This window comes from Oncorhynchus nerka, linkage group LG23 (assembly GCF_034236695.1).
Source record: "Oncorhynchus nerka isolate Pitt River linkage group LG23, Oner_Uvic_2.0, whole genome shotgun sequence".
Classification (NCBI taxonomy): Eukaryota; Metazoa; Chordata; class Actinopteri; order Salmoniformes; family Salmonidae; genus Oncorhynchus; species Oncorhynchus nerka.
In genome coordinates, this window is record NC_088418.1 from 38,915,628 (window position 1) to 38,940,076 (window position 24,449).

At 42.9% G+C, this 24,449-nt stretch overlaps 1 protein-coding gene across 1 annotated transcript; it reads right to left on the minus strand.

Moving 5' to 3' along the window:
- Positions 1–883: 883 nt before the first annotated feature.
- vtnb (vitronectin b) lies at positions 884–23,453 on the minus strand. The gene is made up of 9 exons (XM_029629928.2): positions 23,291–23,453; positions 22,808–22,924; positions 22,295–22,510; positions 10,712–10,851; positions 10,030–10,186; positions 2,635–2,790; positions 2,253–2,493; positions 1,752–1,852; positions 884–1,266 (listed from the first exon to the last, which is right to left on the minus strand). Exons 1-9 carry the CDS (start codon positions 23,346–23,348, stop codon positions 1,106–1,108), a joined length of 1,347 nt encoding a protein of 448 aa, XP_029485788.1. The 5' UTR covers positions 23,349–23,453; the 3' UTR covers positions 884–1,105.
- Positions 23,454–24,449: the final 996 nt, after the last annotated feature.

The following is a 24,449-nucleotide window of genomic DNA, read 5'->3' on the forward strand; positions in this document are numbered from 1 at the left end:
GTATGAATACTTTCTGAAGGCACTCTAGCTCTACCTCGCCCTCCCTGAGTGAGAGAGGTGCACACTGAGTCAGACAGGTTTAGGTACTTTAACAATTTTCCTAAATTTGCCATTGTTCCACTTTAAGGAGACCAGAGTATTTTCCAGGTATCATAGGCATCTTAGTGCACTTTCCCACAACCACCTATTTAAATGTCTTTACAATGCAGAGGGCCAAACAGAAAACAATTGAGATAAAGCAAATCTTCAATCTCTCACATGACCTCTACATTAGGTTCCCTCCTATGCTGCTGTCACCAATCAAGCCCATTCACATGATTTATGAGATGAGGAAATAGGAGGCAAAGAAGGAAGGACGATATTGAAGAGAATTGGAACGTAGCCAGAGCTAAACTGGTTCTGTGCTGCCACTTTGATACTTTGACCAGGGACCTAAAATAAACAAGCCCAATCTCTCTACTTGAGGTAATTTCTTATAGTGTGTCTGAAATGACACCCTATTCCCTACATAGTGCATTACTTTTGAGCAGAGCCCAATGGGCCCTGGTCAAAAGTAGTTGACTATATAGAGAATAGGCTCCTGAGTGGGGCAGTGGTCTAAGGCACTGCATCTCAGTGCTAGAGGCATCACTACACAAACCTGGAATCAAACCAGGTTCTTTCACAACCGGCCATGATTCGGAGTCCCATAGGGGGCACACAATTGGCCCAGGGTCGTCCGGGTTAAGGTTTGGCCGGAGTAGGCCATCGTTGTAAATAGGAATTTGCTCTTAATTAATTAACTGACTTACCTAGTTAAAGGTTAAAACATTCTTTTTTTTTTTAAATAGGGTGCCAAAAACTGATTAACCATATATTAGAAAAAGAGAGGACACAAGGCAACTCAAAGATACAAATCATTAATATTTTATTTAATCATGTCAACCTAAATAGACAGTGTAGACTGATGTATCAGGTTGACCATCTTTAGTCAATACAAACAATGCAAGAATGACTACTATAGTATGTTTTTCATTGTGCGCTACCATTATGATTAGATCATCTATATTGAACTTATGTAACTTTGTAATAAAAGTCATCATCAGCTTGTATTGTCTATCGCTTTTCATTTCTTTTCTGCCATTGGCTCGTAATGTCTGTCTATCTCTTCTCTGTCCAGGCCAGACTCCTGTTTGCAGCCCAGCCAGTACTTGGCAATGGATCGTGGGTAGGGAGGGCTGGCAAAGTCAATGTGTTTGGTCTGGAGATCCACCCTGTAGTATTTATCTGGTGGCAGAAAACAATCAAATAAACTGATGATCAGAACAAGAAGTGTGTGTGTGTGTGTGTGTGTGTGTGTGTGTGTGTGTGTGTGTGTGTGTGTGAGAGAGAGAGACCTGGGTCCAAATATCTCAATTACTTTTATATCCATTTAAAAGGAAGTATTCACATATTTTTTATTTTGAAAAACAAATAGTTGAATACTGGAATGTATTTGAAAATACTCACACTGTACTCTGTCTCACATGCATTTAACCCATGCATTTGAAAATAGTATTTGAAACAAGTATTTCAAAATATTTTCACATTTTAGGCTCTTTAGAGAAAACTATTTGAAAATACTTTCAAATACTTCCAATAGAGGTAGTTGATTCGGGCCACATACACATGTATTTGAACCCAGGTCTGGTGTGTGAGTGTGTATGTATGCTTGTGTGTGTGAGTTGGATGCCTATGTTTGTCTGTGTGCGTGTGTGCATGTGTACTGTTACCTTTCTTGAAGAAGTAGACGTTCTGGACAGGCAGTGTCTTGTCGTGTGTAGTGTGTGTGGGGGTGTAGTCACTGTAGTCATATGTGAAGCCTCCTGCCATCCTATCTCACACACACACACACACACACACACACACACACACACACACACACACACACACACACACACACACACACACACACACACACACACACACACACACACAAAACCACTGTCGTCAGCTTAAAATCTCCTTTAAGGTCCATATCTTTACCCCTCACTAATGTGTGGACAACCAAACATCATCAAATCATCACATATAGAGATATTAAGATAATTGGCCTTAGATTAGACTTGGTAAAAAGCACTGAGTTGGGCAGGCTTTTATTCCAGCCCAGGTCTAACACACCAGATCAGGTGGACACAGTTGCTGCTGTGTGATACGAGTTAGTACAGTACCAGTCATCAGTGCTGGGATGGCACAAAAGCCTGCACTGCATTAGGCTAGAGTACTAAACCTACCAGTCGTGGTCATCTAAAAAAAAATCCTCAAAGTACGCTGAGCGACTCTGTCTGGCCCTGCCTCTCTGACCCCGCCTCTTGTCCTTCCTCCACCTATTGGCTCGTCTCCTGGGGGTGGGGGATGGGGAGGGAGTGGGTTTAGGGCTGATGTAAAGACGGCCCACCATGGCAGCGTCTATGGGGGACTTGATCCCCACCCAGTCTTTATTGATGAACCGTGGGCCCTTTTTGTGGCCTTGCACTGCAAAAAGAGACGGTAGGAGTTACTTTAAATTAGGCAGAGTTAAAGACACTTTGACAGAAACACACGGACAAGCATGCATGCACACACGCACGGAGACACGCGCACACACACACACACACACACACATCTGGGTCTTACGGCCTTGGAAAAGCATTGTGAAAAGGTTCTCCCAGGTATCATCACAGTACAGGTCGGTGTAGCGCGTGAAGAGCACAGAGGGGGACGACTTAGTCAAGCGCACACACTCTTCGTGAGACGGCTGGTGCTTAAACTCATACTGGTAGTACTGGTCCCCTGTATAGGGAGAAAATAACGGTTACATCAATTCAAGTCTATTAAAGCAATTCAATTAATTTAGTTAAATAAAGGTTAAATAATAAATAAATAAATGTAAATTGCAACCCAGAAATCCGGGAACATACCCAGTTCTGTGAATATAACATTATACAATGTTTCTTTTACAGTGCCAAAAACATTCACCTGATGTTACAAGAGCATTCCAAGAAAATTTTAAAGAACATAAAAAAGTTTAACACATTTATTTAGGTTGTGGTTCCCAAAACACAAAACCTGTTCACTTGAGCCGATCATAAGGTTTTTATTAGGGTGCAAAAATTAGGGTGGTTCCCAGAACATTTAATTAGGTTGTGGGAACAGTGTGGGTACATTACAAGAGATAGGTTCCCAAAACACAAAATATGCTCAGTTGTGATGACATTCATACAATGTTTAATCTAGGTTGCGCAGGAAATTCCTTTAATGCCTGGTCTACATTATTTAAAACATGTTGGTATTACAGACTTGAAAATGTCAGTGAATCCACTTGCCAGTTGGTCAATGCATGCTCGCAGTACACGTCCTGGTAATCCGTCTGGCCCTGCGGCCTTGTGAATGTTGACATGTTTAACACCTTAGTGTTTCTCCACCGTATGTACAACCAGAACCAGCGCCTTGTGTTGGGCACTTATTGTGCAAATTTATAATTTGGAGATCCGCCACAAAAAGGATTCTGATAATGTATTGGCAGATGCTTTGTCTCGTGTTTAAAAATGTATGATTTTTGTATGTCTCGTTATGTTGCCTTTGCTCATTGAACTTGTTGGTATTCGTTGTAAATACTTTGGTCGCAATCCTTATAGGGTTGCTCTTTTAAGGGTGGGAGTGTTATGGATACATGTATCCTGTGTGTATTTGTTTTCTCTCCTTCTGGCCTAGTAACAGGTGGCAGTCATCAGTTGCCAATCTGAAGACACCTTTTCCCTTACCCAATCACAATCACAATCAGTTGTCTCTTGCGCTTTCTCTTTTGTTTTTGCGCCTACATCTCACATTGTCCGCTATCATGTGAGTATGTATTGCTGTGGTGTATGGCTGTTTGTTTGTTGGTGGGAAAAGGGGATACCAAGTCAAGTCACCCTTGGGCATACATTACCCGTAGGAAAACTTTGTCTAAGTACCCAAGTTAGAACTGGGCGGACCACCCACTGTATTTTATTGGTAAGTTAGCTAGCTGTTCTTTACCCAGTAAGACTAGCTTAGGGGCTTTTTCCCATTACACCCCATTACCGTGTGTTTGAAATAAACCTAAAGTGTTTGACGGTAGGTTTAGGTTGTCTGTGAATTTCTTTTTGTTCTCACTATTCCTTTTCACTGTTATTATTTGCATGAGATATGTTACGGGTCTCGTTTCCATCTCCCCTAGACTGCAAGGCCAAAGGGGTTCGTAATATAATTAAACAAAAAAACAATCGGCTCGGGGCATGTAAAACGTCTGCCTTCTTCTCCGGTGCCATCTCCTTCTACTCTTGCTGGATGTAGTTTATTGGTTTATCAGGTCACACGCACCCATGACTGTTATTTATTTATAAGTTAATTACAATAAGGTTTTTGCTTTAGCGCCATCTGTAACTGACAGAGGAGTTCCAGTCTCACATGCGGAAGTAAGCCGTCTGGTGCAAGAGACTCATTGGGAGGGTGACTAGAGCAGTCCCAGAAGTTCTGACTGAGCACATATTTGAGCGCCCCAGGACGGTCCATTTACTTTGTGCTGCTAAAGTGCATTCAGAAAGTATTCAGACCCCTTGACTTTATCACATTTTGTTACGTTACTTATTCTAAAATGGATTAAATAGTTTTTCTTCCTTATAAATCTGCACAAAATACCCCACAATGACAAAGAAAAAACAGTTTTTTAGAAATGTTCGCAAATGTATTTAAAGAAATATCACATTTACATAAGGAGTCAGACCCTTTACTCAGTACTTTGTTGAAGCACCTTTGACAGCAATTACAGCCTTAAGTCTTCTTGCATATGACGCAACAAGCATGGCACAGCTTTTGGGAGTTTCTCCCATTCCTCTCTGCAGATCCTCTCAAGCTTTGACAGTTTGGATGGGGAGCTTCGCTGCACAGCTATTTTCAGGTCTCTCCAGAGATGTTAGATCGGGGTCCAAGTCCTGGCTCTGGCTGGGCCACTTAAGGACGTTCGGAGACGAGTCCCAAAGCCACTCCTGTGTTGTCTTGGCTGTGTGCTTAGGGTTGTTGTCTTGTTGGAAGTAGAACCTTCGCCACAGTCTGAGGTCCTGAGCGCTCTGGAGCAGGTTTTCATCAAGGATCTCTCTGTACTTTGCTCCGTTCATCTTTGCCACGATCCTGACTAGTCTCCGAGTCCCTGCCGCTGAAAAACATCCCCACAGCATGATGCTGCTACAACCATGCTTCTCCGTATGGATGGTGCCAGGTTTCCTCCAGACGTGATGCCTGGCATTCAGGTCAAAGAGTTAAATCTTGTTTTCATCTAACCAGAGAATATTGTTTCTCATGGTCTGAGAGTCTGTAGGTGCCTTTTGGCAAACTCCTAGTGGGCTGTCATGTACTGAGCAGTGGCTTCCCCCTGGTCACTCTACTATAAAGTCCTGATTTTTTTAAATTAAAAAAAAATATATATTTTTATTTTTTAACCAGGCAAGTCAGTTAAGAACACATTCTTATTTTCAATGACGGCCTGGGAACAGTGGGTTAACTGCCTGCTCAGGGGCAGAACGACAGATTTGTACCTTGTCAGCTCGGGGGTTTGAACTCGCAACCTTCCGGTTACTAGTCCAACGCTCTAACCACTAGGCTACGCTTGGTGGAGTGCTGCAGAGATGGTTGTCTCATCTCCACAGAGGAACTCTGGAGCTCTGTCAGAGTGACCATCAAGTTCTTGGTCAACTCCCTTACCAAGGCCCTTCTTCCCCGGATTGCTCAGTTTGGCCAGGCAGCCAGCTCTAGGAAGAGTCTTGGTGGTTCCAAACTTCTTCCGTTTAAGAATGATGGAGGCCACTGTGTTCTTGGGAACCTTCAATGCTGCAGACATTTTTTGGAACCCTTCCACAGATCTATGCCTCGACACAATCCTGTCTCTGAGCTCTACAGACAATTCCTTCGACCCAATGGCTTGGTTTTTGCTCTGACATGCACTGTCAACTGTGGGACCTTATATAGACAGGTGTGTGCCTTTCCAAATCATGTCCAATCAATTGAATTTACCACAGGTGGACTCCAATCAAGTTGTAGAAACATCTCAAGGATGATCAATGGAAACAGGGTGCACCTGAGCTCATTTTTGAGTCTCATAGCAAAGGGTCTGCAAATTTATTTAAATAAGTTTTTTTTATATAGATGTGCAACAATTTCTAAAAACCTGTTTTCACTTTGTCATAATTCCATGTAAATTGATGAGGAAAAAATGAATTTGATCTATTTTGGAATAAGGCTGCAACATCACAAAATGTGGAAAAGGGGAAAGGGTCTGAATACTTTATGAATGCACTGTATGTAGCCTTAGAAATAAGTTTAATGAAATAAATAACTTCCTAGCATCAGATACTATTCATATATGTCACTCACCACCTGGATTCAGTCTTATGTAGCAACATTTGAAAATTGTGTTTTTTACAATGAATAGAAGTAGAGACTCAAAATTGTATATCATACACTGCATTTGAGGAACAACGGGAAAGTAATTCTGCTTTGAAAGTTGGTCAGCTTGTAAACTCACTTTTGAAAAAATGGCCTTTGAATGTTTTGGTATCTAGTGAAGAGCTCTTTTTGGTCTACACCCAATTCAGTATCGTTCACACTCTCTTAAGCTTTAGCCCCCCCCATCTTGTTTCACTCTCGGAGTGCACACTTGACGCTCTGACCGATAATTTGTTTACCTATGGATAACATGAAAACAGCCTAACCAGCGCTGCTGGCAACAATTTCATTATGCTTTTTTTGCAGACAATTACTGACACTGGGCATATTGAACCGGTGTTGTACATGCGTCACATAACGTTAGCTAACGAGCCAGCCAGCTAATGTTAGCTAGTTAAATAACAATGAACACAGTGCCAACAATGCCACAGTGCTGGGAGCTAACCAAGCAGGTTCAATATCAGCTAGATAACATTAGCCTCTAACTAGAAAAGCAAACGGCTCTGGGATATGAATAATAACGTCAGTAAGGGAGCCAGCCAACTAACATACTGACTCATTTCTAGCCACTTTAATAATGAAAAATTGATGTAATAAATGTATCACTAGCCACTTTAAACAATGCCACTTTATATCATGTTTACATACCCTACATTACTCATCTCATATGTATATACTGTACTCTATACCATCTACTGCAACTTGCCTATGCCGTTCGGCTATCGCTCATTCATATATTTTTTATGTACATATTCTTATTCATTCCATTAGACTTGTATAAGGTGGTTGTTGTGAAATTGTTAGGTTAGATTACTTGTTAGATATTACTGCATGGTCGGAACTAGAAGCACAAGCATTTCTCTACACTTGCATCTGCGAACCATGTGTATGTGACAAACAAAATTTGATTTGATTTAGATAACAGCACACTTGAGCTTGAAATAAAACCAATTTTTCAAAACTAAAAATGTGTAATATCTGAAAATGTAGCTAGCTAACGCTAGACTGCATGATGGCCACGTCTCCCTGTCGGGAATGCCATATCATGGTTGCCCTTAGTTTGAGGATGTAATCCGGAGACAGGTGTTTTCTCCATCTCATTAGCTCTAATTCCACTGATTTCAAAACTTGATCCTCCAGAAAGTGGAGAGCAACACTCATGCTGCTAAACTACACAATTGTCACGTTCGTCGTATCGAGGAGACCAAGGCGCAGCGTGATTGGAATACATTCTTCTTTTATTTAACGAAGAACACTTAAAAAAACTAACAAAACAAACGTGACGCTATAAACAACTAGTGCTGACATACAACTACACAGACGATAACCCACAAAACCAAAATGGAAATGGCAACCTAAATAGGATCCCCAATCAGAGACAACGATAAACAGCTGTCTCTGATTGGGAATCATTTCAGGCCACCATAGACCTACATTTACCTAGACAATGCCAAAACCCCATTGATATACAAAACCCCTAGACAAGCCAAAACACACATCCCGCCCTCGTCACACCCTGACCTAACCAAAATAATAAAGAAAACAAAGCTAACTAAGGTCAGAGCGTGACAACAATACATTTAAAAAAAGACGCGTTCAACAGGATTACCAACACAGACTGACAAGCTCAAATAGAGAGAAGCCCTCTATATGGCAGCCCAATCCGAACTCATTTCTCGGCATGTCCAACTCACTCATTATCTCAGCCAATCATGGCAAGTGGGAAGGTTGTTTACTTTTTCTGTGGTTTAACCAACAAGGCTCGTAATTTAACAATTGTATTTGTATTTACAGATGGCATACAAGTTTGTTACTAAGGCACATGAAAGTTCATATGTTCGAGAAGGCATTTCTGCCAAAACACGCATTATGATAAAAAATAATTTTTTACATTCAAATGGCTCTCCTGTGAAGTTGTGACTTGCAACATACGCCTAGTTTCCTGAATCGTGTCACATATTAGCCATTTCTCAGACTCACTTAAATAATTCATTTGATGATACAGCAGTACCAATACAAAGATATATAACATCTATAGAAGAGACAGGAATGCTTACGGGGTAGGTGTTGCTGTTTACACAATCGTTTAAAAGTTCGGGGTCACTTAGAAATGTCCTTGTTTTTGAAAGAAAAGCACATTTGTTTGTCCATTAAAATAACATACAATAGATCAGAACTACACTGTAGACACTGTTAATGTTGTAAATGAATATTGTAGCTGGAAAAGGCAGATATTTAATGGAAAATCTACATAGGCGTAACCGAGGCCCATTATCAGCAACCATCACTCCATAGATTAGGGCCTAATTAATTTATTTCAATTGACTGATTCCATTATATGAAATGTAACTCAGTAAAATCTTAGAAATTGTTGCATGTTGCATTTATATTTTTGTTCGGTAATATAAGGTTGTATTACTTCATTGTACTGTACTGAACATTACTGTTCAGTACTGTACTGAACTGTACTGAACTTAATGTACTGAACATTTAAAGAACAGATTAAATGTGTTCTATATGTATTAGGCTAGGTCACTTGTAGGGATAAGGAGCAGTTTCACGGACACATATTACACCTAGGAAGGTTTTGTGCACCCTGATAGAAACCTTATCTGAATGTCAGAACAACTGCACAGTTTTAGTGTTTTAGTAACCTTGTGTCTTACCACACAATGCTTCCACAAACTAAAGAAACATTCTCTGAACATTTAGAGAACAGATGAAATGTGTTCTAGGAACATTCTTGTGACAGCAGGTGAATTTGCTTTGCACCGTCAAATATTTTAGAATCATCTGCACAACTGGATATTTGTGTGTTTTGGGAACTTATATTTTGTGATGTGCCCACAATGTTACAACCAGATTGTTCTCACAACCTAATGAAACATTCTGGGAACTTTTAATGAACAGACTAAATGTGTTATAGGAACATCAGGCGAATGTTTTATACAAACATGTTATAATCATCATCACGACAGGACAGTTTTTGTGTTATGAGAATTTTTATTCATTTATTTTATTTATTCAACCCTTATTTTACCAGGTCAATTTTACCAGGTAAGTTGACTGAGAACACGTTCTCATTCACACCCCTACTTTTACGATAAGTGCCATGGGCTCTTTAGTAACCATAGGGTCAGGACACCCGATTAACGTCCCATCTGAAAGACAACACCCTACACAGGGCAATGTCCCCAATCACTGCCCTGTGGCATTTGGATATACAGTATTACATCATATTACATTATTTATTTATTTATTGACCAGAGGAAGGAGTGCCTCCTACTGGCCCTCCAAATCCACTTTGCCGCAACCTAACAAAAGTTCTGGGAACTTTCACAGAACCATTTTTGGTTTTCTGGGAAGTCAGTTCAAGTTAAGTGATTAATCCCCTCAAGGGTTTCATCACAGTACACTATGTTTCAGGTGTTTCACAGATTACCAGTATTCTGCCCATTGGGCCCACATTGGTTGAATCAACATTGTTTCCTCGTCATTTCAGTTAAATTAAGCTGAACTAATGTGTACAAGACCTTGAATTGACGTTTGTGCCAAGTGTGTGTATGTTACCTTTGAAGAAGTAGACCTTCTCTTTGCCATGGTGACCGGGTGCTGGTATGGCGAAGGCAGCGTCGACGTCAGTTGGAACCTTCTCAAACCCTACAGAGATGTCCCGAGGGTAATCGGGATCCAGAACATCATCCTCAAAACGCCAATACTTATTTCCCTGAGAGGAGACAAGCGAAAGCAAAGCAAAGCAATGAATCAAACTAAATAGTCAACGTTAGTTTCATAGGCCATATTTTCCTGTTAATTTGGGATTGATTCCAGCAGACAACAGCTCAAGTTTAGACCAATGTTTCCCAGACCTCTCCTTCAGCCAGCCCAGTTATTTGTTCTTAATTCCAGAACTAGCATTGCTGATTCAACTAATGTAGGGGTTGATGATGATGTGACCATTTGAATCAGCTGTGCTAGTTCTGGAATACATAAAAGCAGTAGACTGGCTGGGGGTACATGAGGAAAGGTTTGGGAAGCACTGCTTAACACTACTTTTGAGATGTGAAAACGTCTGACATACTTTTGACTTTGGGATGAACTATCCCTTTAACAGGGCGCTGTGTCAGTTTTGTGAGTGGTGAGGAAAGGTGGTAGCTTAAAGATGCAAGACACTGTATTAGTGTTGTGAGTGGTGGGGAAGATGTAGGATACTATGGCAGTGTTGTGAGTGGTGGGAAAAGTGGTAGCCTACTTTGAAGATGTAGGTCTTGCCCTGGCAGTTGATGCGAGTAAAGGCAGCATCTATAGGTCCTCTGATGCCCCACTGGTCGTAGATCAGTTTGGGGTAACCGGGGACAACCGCCCTCTCATCGAGCTCAAAGAAATAATCACCTGTAGGAGACAGCATGTTTGTTCTCACCAGGACAGGGAGACAGAAGAAGTCATAGAGAAGAAAGAATGGAGAGAGAGAGAGGGAGAGAGGGAAAAAAAGTGAAACAGAGAAGCAGTGAAAATGTAGACATAAAGAAGCAGATAGTGTAGGAGCCAATTTTCCATGTTTTGTGTTCTATTAATTTCATCCTCACACCTCCCTGTTCTTACCTGTTGTGCACCTGGCTGCTCCCCCTTGATTTAGATTTGTCTGCTTTAGTTATACTGTATATGGCTGCCAGGGGATTGTGTGGGTGGGAACTAGTGTACCTGGGAGCACAGACAATTTTCAACCATACTCTTTTTGTTTGATTCTGGATTATTGAAAATAAGGTATTTTTTCGTTTTTGGGGGGGGGGGTGCATTGGAATTATCCTCAGGTCCCTAGTAGTGAGTGTCATCAATGACTTTTGGGGTATTTGCCCCTGAATTCAAGTTTAACATTTTGAGATGGATGGACCCAACTGGACGCGGTTACCACAGTGAGTAAAAGAGACAAAGAATGGATGTGCAGAGGTATCTGCCGAAACAATCGCTGTCTAAACCAAATAAGTTGTTGATTGTTTGCCTCTCACAGGGTTCACTGCTGTGTATGTAATTGTGGATTTGGTTTGGATTATGGGCAGTTCTCACTAGAATTTGCACCTGTGCTTGACAACGTTACGTTCCGAAAGATCAGTGGTGTGTATTCATGGGTGCCAAGGGAAGCCAGGCTTCCACCAAAAGTTGACCAATAAAGAAATCTATCTTTTATCTCTCTGTGTTTCATAATTTTCCTTAAATTCACAAGAAGCTGAATGTATCTCACCGGAGAAAGCATCCGAGCGAGTGTTGGCCATCTATCTGTTACTGTCTGATCAAAAAGAGTATGACATTGTTGCCGCCTGCAGCATTGAATGCAATGGAAACCAGAGAGCATTTGGCGTCTCTTGATAAAGAAAAAAAGAAAAAATAATAGCCAATCAGCGTTGGGCTAAACTGAGTGAGATCAACTGTGAATGGTCCTGTTGCACCAAAACAAAAAGTGTCAAGAGAAGCCCGTTTGGACTGGCTTCACACCAATTACAAGCCAAACGTAATTTACAGAATAAACTTGAATTGTTGCATCTCGTTGTGTCGTTGTCCTCCGGTGGCTAGCTAACTAACTAAAATCGTCCCTTTGTAAGTTATTTATACATGTTTCTGCCACCATGTCTAATAACCGAAAAGAGCTTCTAGATATCAGGACAGCAATTACCCACCCCATACTGGAGGAATTATTTTTCTTCAACAAGTCGGACGATAAAGGATTTACTTCACACGCCCGGCAAGGCCCTTATCTCCATCATTAGTTGGAGACAGAGGTATCATGGACGAAGATCTGGGTGCCTTGATAGGATCCGTCACCAAGAGGGTAATCGACCTTTACCATTGGTCCTATTAGCCAATGTACAATCAATCGTTAAGAAAATAGACAAACTACAATCACGTATATCCTACCAACTAGACATTAAAAAACTTAAAATCTTATGTTCACCAAGTCGTGGAAGAACGAAATCATGAATAACATACAGCTGGCGGGTTATATGTTTTTCTGGCAGGATAGAACAGCGGCCTCCGGTAAACAACTGCTGGTGCACGAAATCTAAGGAAGTCTCAAGGTTTTGCTTGCCTGCGGTAGTATCTCATGATAAGCTGTAGACCACACTAATTACCAAGAGAGTTTCGCTCTGTATTTTTCGTAGCTGTCTACATACCACAACAAACCGATGCTGGCACTAAGACAGCACTCAATTAACTGTATTCGGCCATAAGTAAACAGGAAAACACTCGTCCAGAGACGGCGCTCCTAGTGGCCAGGGACTTTAATGCAGGAAAACTCAGCATGTTAAATGTGCAACCAGATGGGGGAAAAACCTCCAGACCACCTTCACTCCACCCACAGAGATGCATACAAAGCTCTCCCCGTCCTCCATTTGGTAAATCTGACCGTAATTCTATCCTCCTGATTCCTGCTTAAAAACAAAAACTAAAGCAGGAAGCACCAGTGACTCAGTGAAGAAGAAAGAGGTAGGATGAAGCAGATGCTAAGCTACAGGACTGTTTTGCTAGCACAAATCAAATCAAAACAAATGTATTTATATTGTAAGTCGCTCTGGATAAGAGCGTCTGCTAAATGACTTAAATGTAAATGTATATAGCCCTTCGTACATCAGCTGATATCTCAAAGTGCTGTACAGAAACCCAGCCTAAAACCCCAAACAGCAAGCAATGCAGGTGTAGAAGCACAGACTGGAATATGTTCCCGGATTCCTCCGATGGCATTGAGGAGTACAGAAACATGGATTACAGGCAACATCGCACTAAGCTAATGGGTAGAGCTGCCGCTTTCAAGGAGCGGGACTCTAACCCGGGAGCTTATAAGAAATTCCGCTATGCCCTCTGATGAACTATCAAACAGGCAAAGCGTCAATACAGGACTAAGATCGAATCGTACTACACCGGCTCCGATGCATGTTGCGTGTGGTTGGTCTTGCAAACTATTACAGACTACAAAGGGAAGCACAGCCAACTATAGCCCAGTGACACGAGGCTACCAGGCGAGCTGGCAAGTAACACTGAAGCATGCATGAGAGCATCAGCTGTTCCAGACGACTGTGTGATCACACTCTCCGTAGCCTTTGTGAGTAAGACCTTTCAACAGGTCAACATTCACAAGGCCGCCAGGCCAGATGGATTAACAGGACGTGTACTCCGAGCATGCGCTGACCAACTGGCAAGTGACACTGACATTTTCAACCTCTCCTTGTCCAAGTCCGTAATACCAACATATTTCAAACAGACCACCATGGTCCACGTGCCCAAGACCACTAAGGTAACCTGCCTAAATGACTACCGACCCGTAGCACTCACGTCTGTAGCCATGAAGTGCGTTGAAAGGCTGGTCATGGCTCACATCAACACCATTATACCAGAAACCACCTGGACAAAAGGAACACCAATGTGAGAATGCTATTCATTGACTACAGCTCAGTGTTCAACACCACAATGGCCTCATAGCTCATTACTAAGCTAAGGACCCTGGGACTAAACACATCCCTCTACAACTGATCCTGGACTACCCGACGGTTCCGCCACCAGGTGGTAAGGGTAGGTAACAACACATCCGCAACGCTGGGGCCCCTCAGGAGTGCATGCTCAGTCCCCACCTGTACTCCGTGTTCACTCAAGACTACATGGCGAGGCACGACTCCAACACCATCATTAAGTTTGTCGATGATAACAGTGGTAGGCCTGATCACCAACAATGATGAGACAGCCTATAGGGAGGAGGTCAGAGACCTGGTCGTCTGGTGCCAGCACAACAACCTCTCCCTCAACTTGATCAAGATAAAGGAGATGGTTGTGGACTACAGACAAAAGGAGGACTGAGCACGCCCCCATTCTCATCAACGGGGCTGCAGTGGAGCAGGTTGAGAGCTTCAAGTTCCTTGGTGTCCACATTACCAACAAAGCCTATTCCCCCTCAGGAGATTGAAAAGATTTGGCATGGGTCCTCAGATCCTCAAAAGGTTATACAGCTGCACCATTAAGTACCTCAATGGACCGTAAAGGTAATCACTATACAAACTATAACGCTCCCTTAAGGAAATTACAAATAAAAAAACTGGAGGCCTCTTACACTTCAGTGTTGTGACGCAAAAATACTAGCAAAATGCATAGGACTCGGAATTAAAAGGGTTTTACCAGGTATTGTTCATCCTGATCAGACAGGCTTTTTTATAAATCCAGGCATTTATAAATAAAATCCACTCTTACTTAACAAATGCCTTTTCAAAATCCGCTATGAATACCATTCCTGTTTAAAAATACCGAAAGTTGTATTACAAAAGTAGTTTGAAATGTTTTGGAAAAGTTTACAGGCAACTTTCGAGATATTTTGTAGGGATGTTGCGCAATTTTGGAAGCTGTGTTTTTCTGGATCAAAGGCGCCAAATAAATTGACATTTTGGATATATATGGACAGAATTGATTGAACAAAAGGACCAATTGTGATGTTTATGGGACCAATTGGAGTGCCAACAAAAGAAGCTCGTCAAAGGTAATGCATGTTTTATATTTTATTCTGCCTTTTGTGTCGCGCCTGCATGGTTGAAATATGCTACTCTCTCATTGTTTACTGTTGTGCTATCATCAGATAATAGCATCTTATGCTTTCGCCAAAAAGCCTTTTTGAAACCTGACATGTTGGCTGGATTCACAACGAGTGTAGCTTTAATTTGGTATCTTACATGTGTGATTTAAAGTTCAAATGTTTCCGTTATAATGTCTTTAATGATATTACCAAACAACAACTGGTTTGACATGATTATCGTTTGGAGCCCCACCAACCATTTCCCACATTATTTATGTTAGAAATATTATTTCAATGTACAACCTTTTGATGTTACAGTACTGAAAAATCTCTCCGTGGTATCAAATTGATTTTTTACTTTAATTTCTGCAGAGCGAGAGAGAGAGTTCCTACAAGGTATTTAAGACTGTCATTAAACTGGCAAACTTTCCCCACTTCCCCCCTTCCTCTCTGGTGGGGGGGGGTCTCTCTCTGATCCTCACCCAGGAGGTAAAGTCATGACATGGATTACTAGAGTTTTGATGATTTGGAGAAACTCCAAAGTTTCCAATGATTTCCAATGAAACTCCAAAACTCCAATGATTTGGAGAAACTCCAAAGTGGAGAAACTCCGAAGTTTCTCTTCCCTTCTGAATTGGCTGATGTATTTTATAAATTAATCTTCAAATAATAGACATTTAACCTGTTTGGCGCAGGCATGCAGCAAGCGACCCACCTCGACAAAATCCAGTGAAATTGCAGAGCGCCAAATTCAAAATACAGAAATAGTCATAATAAACATTCATAAAAATACAAGTGTTATACATCGGCTTGAAGATGAATTTCTTGTTAATCCAGCTGCTTTGTCAGATTTCAAAAAAGCTTTACGGCGAAAGCATACCATGCGATTATCTGAGGACAGCACCCCGCTTACAAAAGCATAAACACATTTTCCAACCAAGTAGAGGAGTCACGAAAGTCAGAAATAGCGATAAAATGAATCACTTACCTTTGAAGATTTTCATCTGGTTGCAGTCACAAGAGTCCCAGCTACACAATAAATGTTTGTTTTGTTCGATAAAGTCCCTCTTTATATCCCAAAAACTCAGTTTTGTTGGTGCGTTTTGTTCAGTAATCCACTGGCTCAAAGGTGGTCAAAACATGAATACATCTTAATAGTACCGGTAAAGTTCGAAACATGTCAAACGATGTTTGTAATTAATCCACAGGTTGTCAATTGTCTAAATAATCTATAATACTTCAACCGGACAATAGCATATTCAATAGAAAGTAAAAAGTATGAAGGGCGCGCCAAACCAGCACTGTATGCTTCTTCAGTCCCTTGACAGAAGGCCGAGGAGCAAGGCAGAGGAGCCTTGCTCTGAGCACACACTGAGCAGGAGGAGACATAAAATGTCACGTCTTTAGCCAGCGTGGGCCACCAGTATCTCCCTCTAAGACTCTGCACTGTCCTCTCGATGCCAGGATGACCCGAGGAGGGGAGAGTATGAGCCCACCGGATCAGCTTATCCCGGACCCCCCTCGGCACGTACTGAGTCCCCACTGGACAGTTAGGGGGGGCCGGCTCTAACCGTGAGGCCTTCTCTATCTCAGCGTCCACCTTCCATACCACCGGTGCCACGAGACATGGCGGTGGAATGATGGGAGTTGGCTCAACGGACCGCTCCTCGGTATCATAGAGGGACAGCGCGTCGGCTTTGGTGTTTTGGGAGCCTGGCAGGTATGAGATGGTAAACCGAAACCTGGTAAAAAACACGGCCCATCTAGCCTGACGTGGATTTAGTCTCCTCGCTGCCCGGATATACTCGAGATTACGATGGTCAGTCCAGATGAGTAAAGGGTGTTTCGCCCCCTCAAGCCAATGTCTCCAAACCCTCAGACCCTTGACTACAGCTAACAACTCCCGGTCCCCCACGTCTTAGTTTCGCTCCGTTGGACTGAGCTTGCTCGAAAAGAAAGCACACGGGCGGAGCTTGGGTGGCACGCCTGAGCGCTGGGACAGCACGGCCCCGACCCCCACCTCGGACGCATCCACCTCCACTATGAACGCTAAAGAGGGGTCCGGATGCGCCAACACGGGCGCATTGGTGAGCAGCTCTTTCAAACGACTGAAAGCTCTGCCCTCCTCTGCTGACCAACGCAAGCGCACCGGTCCTCCCTTCAGCGGTGAGGTGATGGGAGCAGCCACCTGACCAAAACCCCGGATAAACCTCTGGTAGTAATTGGCAAACCCTAAAAACCGCTGCACTTCTTTCACCGTGGTCAGAGTCGGCCAATTACGCATGGCTGTAACGCGGTCATCCTCCATCACCACCCCGCAGGTGGAAATACGATACCCCAGGAAGGAAACGGACTGTTTGAAAAACTCACATTTCTCCGCCTTGCAATACAGGTCATGCTCCAGCAGTCGCCCAAGTACCTTACGCACCAGAGACACATGCGCCGCGCGGGTGGCAGAATAGATCAAGATGTCATCGATGTACACTACCACTCCCTGCCCGAGCAGGTCTCGGAGAATCTCATCTACGAAGGATTGGAAGACGGCTGAAGCATTCTTCAACCCATATGGCATGACGCGGTACTACCCGGATACGGACCAGATTATACGCGCTCCTCAGGTCCAGTTTTGTGAAGAAGCGTGCCCCGTGAAATGATTCCACCGCCGTAGCGATGAGAGGTAGTGGGTAACTAAATCCCACTGTGATGGAATTTAGACCTCTATAATCAATGCACGGACGCAGACCTCCATCCTTCTTCTTCACAAAAAAGAAGCTTAAGGAGAAGGGTGATGCGGAGGGCCGAATGTACCCCTGTCCCAGCGATTCAGCAACATATGTTTCCATCGCTACCGTCTCCTCCTGGGACAATGGATACACGTGACTCCTAGGAAGTGCAGCGTTCTCCAGAAGGTTTATCGCGCAGTCCTCTCGACGATGGGGTGGTAAATGGGTCGCCCTCTTTTTACTGAAGGCAATAGCCAAATCAGCATATTCAGAGGGAATGCGCACGGTGGAAACCTGGTCTGGACTCTCCACCGTAGTCGCACCAACGGCAACTGCTATACACTTACCTGAACACTCCTCTGACCACCCCTTAAAAGCCCCCTGTCGCCAGGAAATCACCGGGTTGTGTTGAGCTAGCCAGGGAATTCCCAACACCACTGGAAACGCAGGTGAAGTCCTGTACGCTCCTCGTCTCCTGACGCAGGTGGAACAGCCGTTCACCCGCCGCCCGACCCTCTGGTGGATGGTCAAACACAGCTCGGAATTGGCGGGTGAACTCTGGGTAATTATCCCTCGCAGAGTCCGGACCATTCCACACTGCGTTGGCCCACTCGAGGGCTCGCCCAGTCAAGCAGGAGACGAGGGCGCTCACGCTCTCCTCTCCGGAGGGAGCAGGACGCACGATAGCAGGTATAGTTCCAGTTGGAGAAGGAAACCCTGGCACCCAGCCGCCGTTCCGTCATACTCCCGTGGGAGCGTCAGCCGAAGAGCTCCGGAGCCAGATGTGGTTGCAGGAACAGGAGGTGCTGAAGGAGGGGGTCCTGGAGATGAGGTGGGAAGGCCACTCCTCTCCCATCGATCCATCCTCTCCATCATTTGGTCCATGACCGAACCAATCATGTGAAGCACGCTGGTGTGATGGAGGACCCTCTCCTCCATCGCTGGGAGAGGAGACGCGGCTGCTCCTGCTGATTCCATTGTTCAGGTGCGGGATTCTGTCACGATTTACTAGGAGTGGTGGGTGGAATCAGGCGCAGAGAGCAGGGTTCAGTAGATTGTCAATTTATTCTCCGGCGCACAAAAACGGTCACGCCAATAGACCAGCCCAAACACAGGACCAAAATAGTCCGGAGAATAACCACACGAAAACCACCATACAACAGAGTAACAAAAACAATCCCGCACAAAACAAGGGCGGGACAACCTACTATATATAAGGACGCTAATTAAACTAAAATACACACAGGTGAAACTAATAAGACAAAACAAACAGACAAACGAAAAAGGGATCGGTAGTGGCTAGTAGGACGGTGACGGCGACCGCCCGAGCACCACCCGAACAGGCAGGGGAGCCAACTTCGGCGGAAGTCGTGACAGTCTACTACCAAGTTTTTTTGGACATGTTTATCAATGACCTCTCCCTTCAAAAGGCTTCCTGAGGAAAAGATGCACAAAGAGCACAAAAATGTAATGTTATGAAGTATCTATTGTCCGAGTTTTGGTTGCACACATGTACATTCTCTTGATAATAAATGTACTGAAAAACCCAATGTAAACCTGATACACAACATTTTTGTAATGTTTGAAATAGCTTTCTAAATAATGTCTGAGGTACAGGGAAAGAAACACTCACTTAATATGGGTTGACTGACCTCTGATCTGACTTTCTGGTGAGGCCTGACCACCCTTACTAGAACGGCTAAGAATATTTGGTGACACTTAGATGTAATATGGAAACACTAATAATTAGGAAGAAGGTTAGAATTTAGCAATAGTCCTATGTGTGATTCGGACAATGAGAAGGACAGAGAGAGAGTGCTGCTTCTGAATGAGGGACACCTGTCTCTAGTCTATTTTACTATTATCTTATGGGATACAATTATTTTCTTCAAGAAAAGAGTTATAATTCTAATTTGATTTGTTAATTTTTTACTTAACAGGCAGTGTTGTTTTTTGGGGGGACGCATGAATCACGATGTGAGTCATGTGCCCAAAGGGGGAATTACCAGAGAGCATGGAGAGTGATCCCGTCCACACTGCTCTCATGCCGCTCGTGTACGTACTGGTAGGAAAATGGACAAGACATAATGGACAGTAAAGGACAGTGGTGGCTCGGGTAAAATGGGAAATTATCAAGGGCCATCCACTTTCAACATGTGTGCCATTGGGAGGATGAACTGTAAAACTATCTGAAGAAGAAAATTAAGATGCCTGAAGAATGAATGCCATGAAGGAAGGGGGTGGTCAACTGTGCCCGTAATTGATTTAGGCTTGTCCATGAACATTTTTTTTTGCAGTAACAGGTTGTTTGTGGAGGTCTGTACACTGTGAAATGTATAGTCATTTAGACTACAAATGCATTTAGATACCAATCTGTCATTACCACAAATGGGGGCCGTGATGAGAAAAATGAATGCTAGAAATATAAGATGTATGTAAATGTACATTCTGCCTGTATTGGTGTGTGTTAAGTTGAGCGTCTTAAAATTCAGGTGAGAGAACCAACGTGAAGCACTAAGGACTGTCATTCTAAATTTAGGTTGGATAATTTATCAATAGTTCTAATTATGAATTGGAAAGGCAAGGCTTCTAGAGACAGAGCGATGCTCCTAAAATGTGAGGATAGCCACTAGATTGTAGCTTGGGCTAACCTTGTCCCAATCTCATTCTTATCAAGGTTGGTCTGAAACTGTTATAATGTGTTCTCTCTCTTCCCTGTGAAGTCAATGTGGTTTCTAGGTCGTGTGGAACATGTGAGTGATAATTGATCCAGAAAAGGGATTGTTGGAAACTGACACATTTTTTTACAACTGACTAATTGACTTAAGCTAGTTTTTAGTATGTTTATAACTATGTAAGTGAGGCAATTAATATATTATGGGTTAGATGGAATGATTTAGGTGCAAATGTGTTTGTGGCCTGAGGCAAACTAGAAGGAGCCCTGAGCAAAAGGGTCCAATGCCGGCCCGGAGTAGAGTCCCAGAAGTAGATGGTCATTGTGGAATGAGTGTCCTGCTGAGCCCTGGTTGGGTCCGGTTAAGTGGTGAACTTCACTATAGCATTAATAAGAAAACATGCCTTTTAAGACTATGACCAACAATGTGCCCTAGACCAAATTCTGGAGATCTAGAGACGTAGAGAAAATTGGCAATGCTAAAAAAAATTGCGTAAATTGGCTCTGCAAAACAGAGATGATCTTGACTATGTTTTGGAAGGTCTAGGTGTCACTTGTGCAATCATTGCCAATGAATGTTGTACTTTTGTCCCAGATCACTCTTCCAATATGACTCCTCTCGCCGAATACATTGGCACTTTTCTAAGAATAATTCCTAATAAATAGGGTTGTGGCGGTCACAAAATTTTGTCAGCCTTTGATTGTCAAGCAAAAAACTTTAATATAAACACATTTAACATCTCCTGGCTTCCACACATAGCCGACAAGCTACTGATGCAGACCTTTGGAACATCTACATTTTAAAGAGTCTAATAAAGCCATGTAATATAGCTTACACCTTCCCAGAAAAATACATCTAAAAAAGAAACATCTAAAAAAGCATGATATGAAGAAAATGTAGTATATTTCAGAAGAACAGAATAGCATACTCTGAGTGGTCCTTGTGTTATTAAGTCCTGATCTGGCTATCGTGAGATATTGGTTGGTCACATGCATGAACCAAACGTCAATGATGAATGAATTTAGAATGATGAATAAGATAAATCATGCCCATGTAACGCGTCTGTAAGCAGTTTATAAGAGATCTAACGGGACTTCCCTGATAGTACACATATGTCAGGAGCTCTATGGTGCATCAAGTTTGTTGGAACCTCTCCAGTTAACTATTAATAAACAATTGTTCATTTAAGATTGACTGAGTGGGTGTGTGTGGTAACTACCCAGCATGAATCTGCTGGCAGCTAACCAACCAGGTTCAATGTTAGCTAGATAACATTAGGCTCTAACTAGAAAAGCAATTGGCTCTGGGATACAAATAATGTCATACACGTAATGCTAGCTAGGGAGCCAGCCAGCTAATGTTAGCTAGCTAGCTAACAGTACACTTTAGCGTAAGACATGTAGCTAGCTAGGTAAACAATGAACGAAACTAGGTAAACAATGTGTAAGGTCACACACTTAATGTTAGCTAACAAGCCAGCCAGCTAACGTTAGCTAGTTAAACAACAATGAACAGTACCAAATCATGTCGTTTACTGCCCTGCATGAATCGGCTGGGAGCTAACCAACCAGGTTCAATGTTAGCTAGCTATGCTTTATTTAGGCTCCCTGGACATTTATGAAAATGTAATTGTTTTGAGACTTGCAGCTACAATGTAGGAGCCATTTTGAATGTTTTGTGTTCTATTCATATCATACCTATACCTAATTAGGAGCACAGGCAATTTTCAACCGTGCTCTTTTTATTTGATTTCGGATTATTGAAAAGAATGACTAAACGTATTCTTGGAATCATATTTTTTACTGGATTGCGGGCGTTGGAATTATCCCCAGGTCACTAGTCAATGGCATCAAGAACTTTTCTGGTATTTGCCCTTACACATTCCCCCTCACCTCTGAAGGCGTAGATGGATCCGTTCTTGAGCTGGAGGAAGGCGTCGAAGGGCTTCCCGCTGCAGGGCACTGCCTCTGGGTCAGGGGGGAGGGTGGGGGTATGGGTGGTGGTGGTCGGGGCCAGGGTGGTGGTGGGGACAGCAGTTGTGTTCACTGCTGTAGTGGGGGTGTTCACTACATCGTCCTCTGGGGCATCAAATGTGTCACCGCGGGCAACTGAGGAGAGAATGCCACAGATTTATATTAGAAACTTTATATGGACAGTGCTTTGATTCTATGTGGCATTTTTTTACTTGATCAAACTTCATTAAACTAACCCTGGTTGTGTCCACAATGGCATCCTATACCCTTTATAGTCCACTACTTTTGACTTCGGGCCCGAAGTAGTCAAAAGTAGTGCTCTAGAAATTAAATAGGGTGCCATTTCAGACACATCCGTTATAAATATGATATACATAAGATCATAATTTCCAGGGAGCCATAATATCATGAGAAGCAGAGCATCTTTCTTACTCTTCCTAGGGCAGGTACTGTCGAAGTCCATGCAGCAGCTGCTGTAGTAGCGACACATGGAGTCACACTGGCACTTGGCCATGGGGTTGAAGCTGTGACAGCGACCCACACACGACTCTGCACAGGAGGGATGACACAAAAACAGTGGTTACCTTAGAACAACATTCTGATACAGCAATGTAGGCTAGACATTGACAGAGGCCCTTATATGAATGCCCAAAGTAGTGGTCATCATACATAGTAGCTACAGACGTTGTTTTTATATAAAAGGTATTCAACTGTAGTTACTCAGTCCTTTAACTTAGTGTGACCACACATATTTTTTGAACAGACGAAGCTGGGCTTGAAGTATGGTTACTGGGCAAGCACGTTAAGTAACTACCCAAAGCAGTAGGCTACCAATAGCTGAATTATACAAACATTTGGCAGCACACGGGTAGAGTAATGGACATGAATTAATTTAATAAAAAAATTGTAACTTACCCTCTGCAGCAAACGCAGAGGCCAGCGCGAGTGCCAGCAGAACAACTGACAACTTCATTCTGTCTCACTCAGCAGGAGACCACACAAACCGGAGAGCAGTAGAAACTGGTGCTCCTCTGTCAAGTGGAAATGTGAAAATACACAAAACCAAGGGTTGCAAATCCAGAGTCAGTAGATACGTAACTCTAGTCTACGGTTTCCTGTTGTACTTTGCTTGGTAAACAAACCCAAGTCAATTTCACATGATGGGATGGCCCACTTTGGAACCACTGCATTGTGGGCAACACAGCTGATCGATCAGGGGCTCCAAAAGTCATTCAGCCTAGTTGTTTGTTCTGTGAGCGGATGGTCAGTTAGCCATTTGCTGTTATAATCATTAAACATGATTCCAATAGGAACAGCAGTGTTTGTCTGTGAAACATCGGGTTCGTCGTGAACTTACGCAAGCGCTTTATGCACAGATTGCTACTTTTCAACAGTGCACATTGGAATGAATTAATAGACTTTACGACAGTAAAGTGTGCATGGCAGGCATATGATCAGTGTAAGTCCCTATGTGAATCTAACCTCTGTGTAACGACCTATTGATTTGTGGAGTGGAACAACAACCCTAGGCAAATATGGGAGCCAGAGCTTTCCAACTCAGTGTTAGCCCCGATGACCCGACCGGCGCAATTCTCTATAATTTTTCCAATGACGACGTTAGAAGAACAGACTAAATAATTGAGCCCACCAACCTACAGCATTGGACATGATCATATTCCGAAATTCCGAATGAATTAGCCAATCACTGACTCCAAGTAGGCTACAGGCTATTTCCCAAACGTTTGGTTATTCTAACTAGCCTCATATTATTGTACATAAAATTTGTTTAATCCATGATGGTATATTGTGGCCACAACAAAACAAAAGCGTCCTCATGATAAATATTCCTATCGCGCCTTTTTTGTTGAGCAATAGAGATGCACTTTTGATTGAGTCCAGGACACCATGCCCAAACGTCCACGTGCGCCATCATGAGCAAATTGATGTTGTCCCCCCACACCCAACGCAACCACGACACACAGGTTGAAATATCAAAACAAACTGAACAAATTATATTAATTTGTTGAAAAGCATGAGATATTTATGGCAATTTACCTAGCTAGCTTGCAGTTGC

Bases quoted from the DNA above. Each gene is read 5' to 3' on its own strand.
- vtnb (XM_029629928.2), bottom strand. From the start codon at position 23,348: ATGAAGTTGTCAGTTGTTCTGCTGGCACTCGCGCTGGCCTCTGCGTTT. The intron at 22,925-23,290 runs GTAAGTTACAAT...CCTCCTGTGCAG, and splicing joins CTCTGCGTTTGCTGCAGAGG to AGTCGTGTGTGGGTCGCTGT. The intron at 2,791-10,029 runs GTAACATACACA...CTCCCTATACAG, and splicing joins GAAGGTCTACTTCTTCAAAG to GGGACCAGTACTACCAGTAT.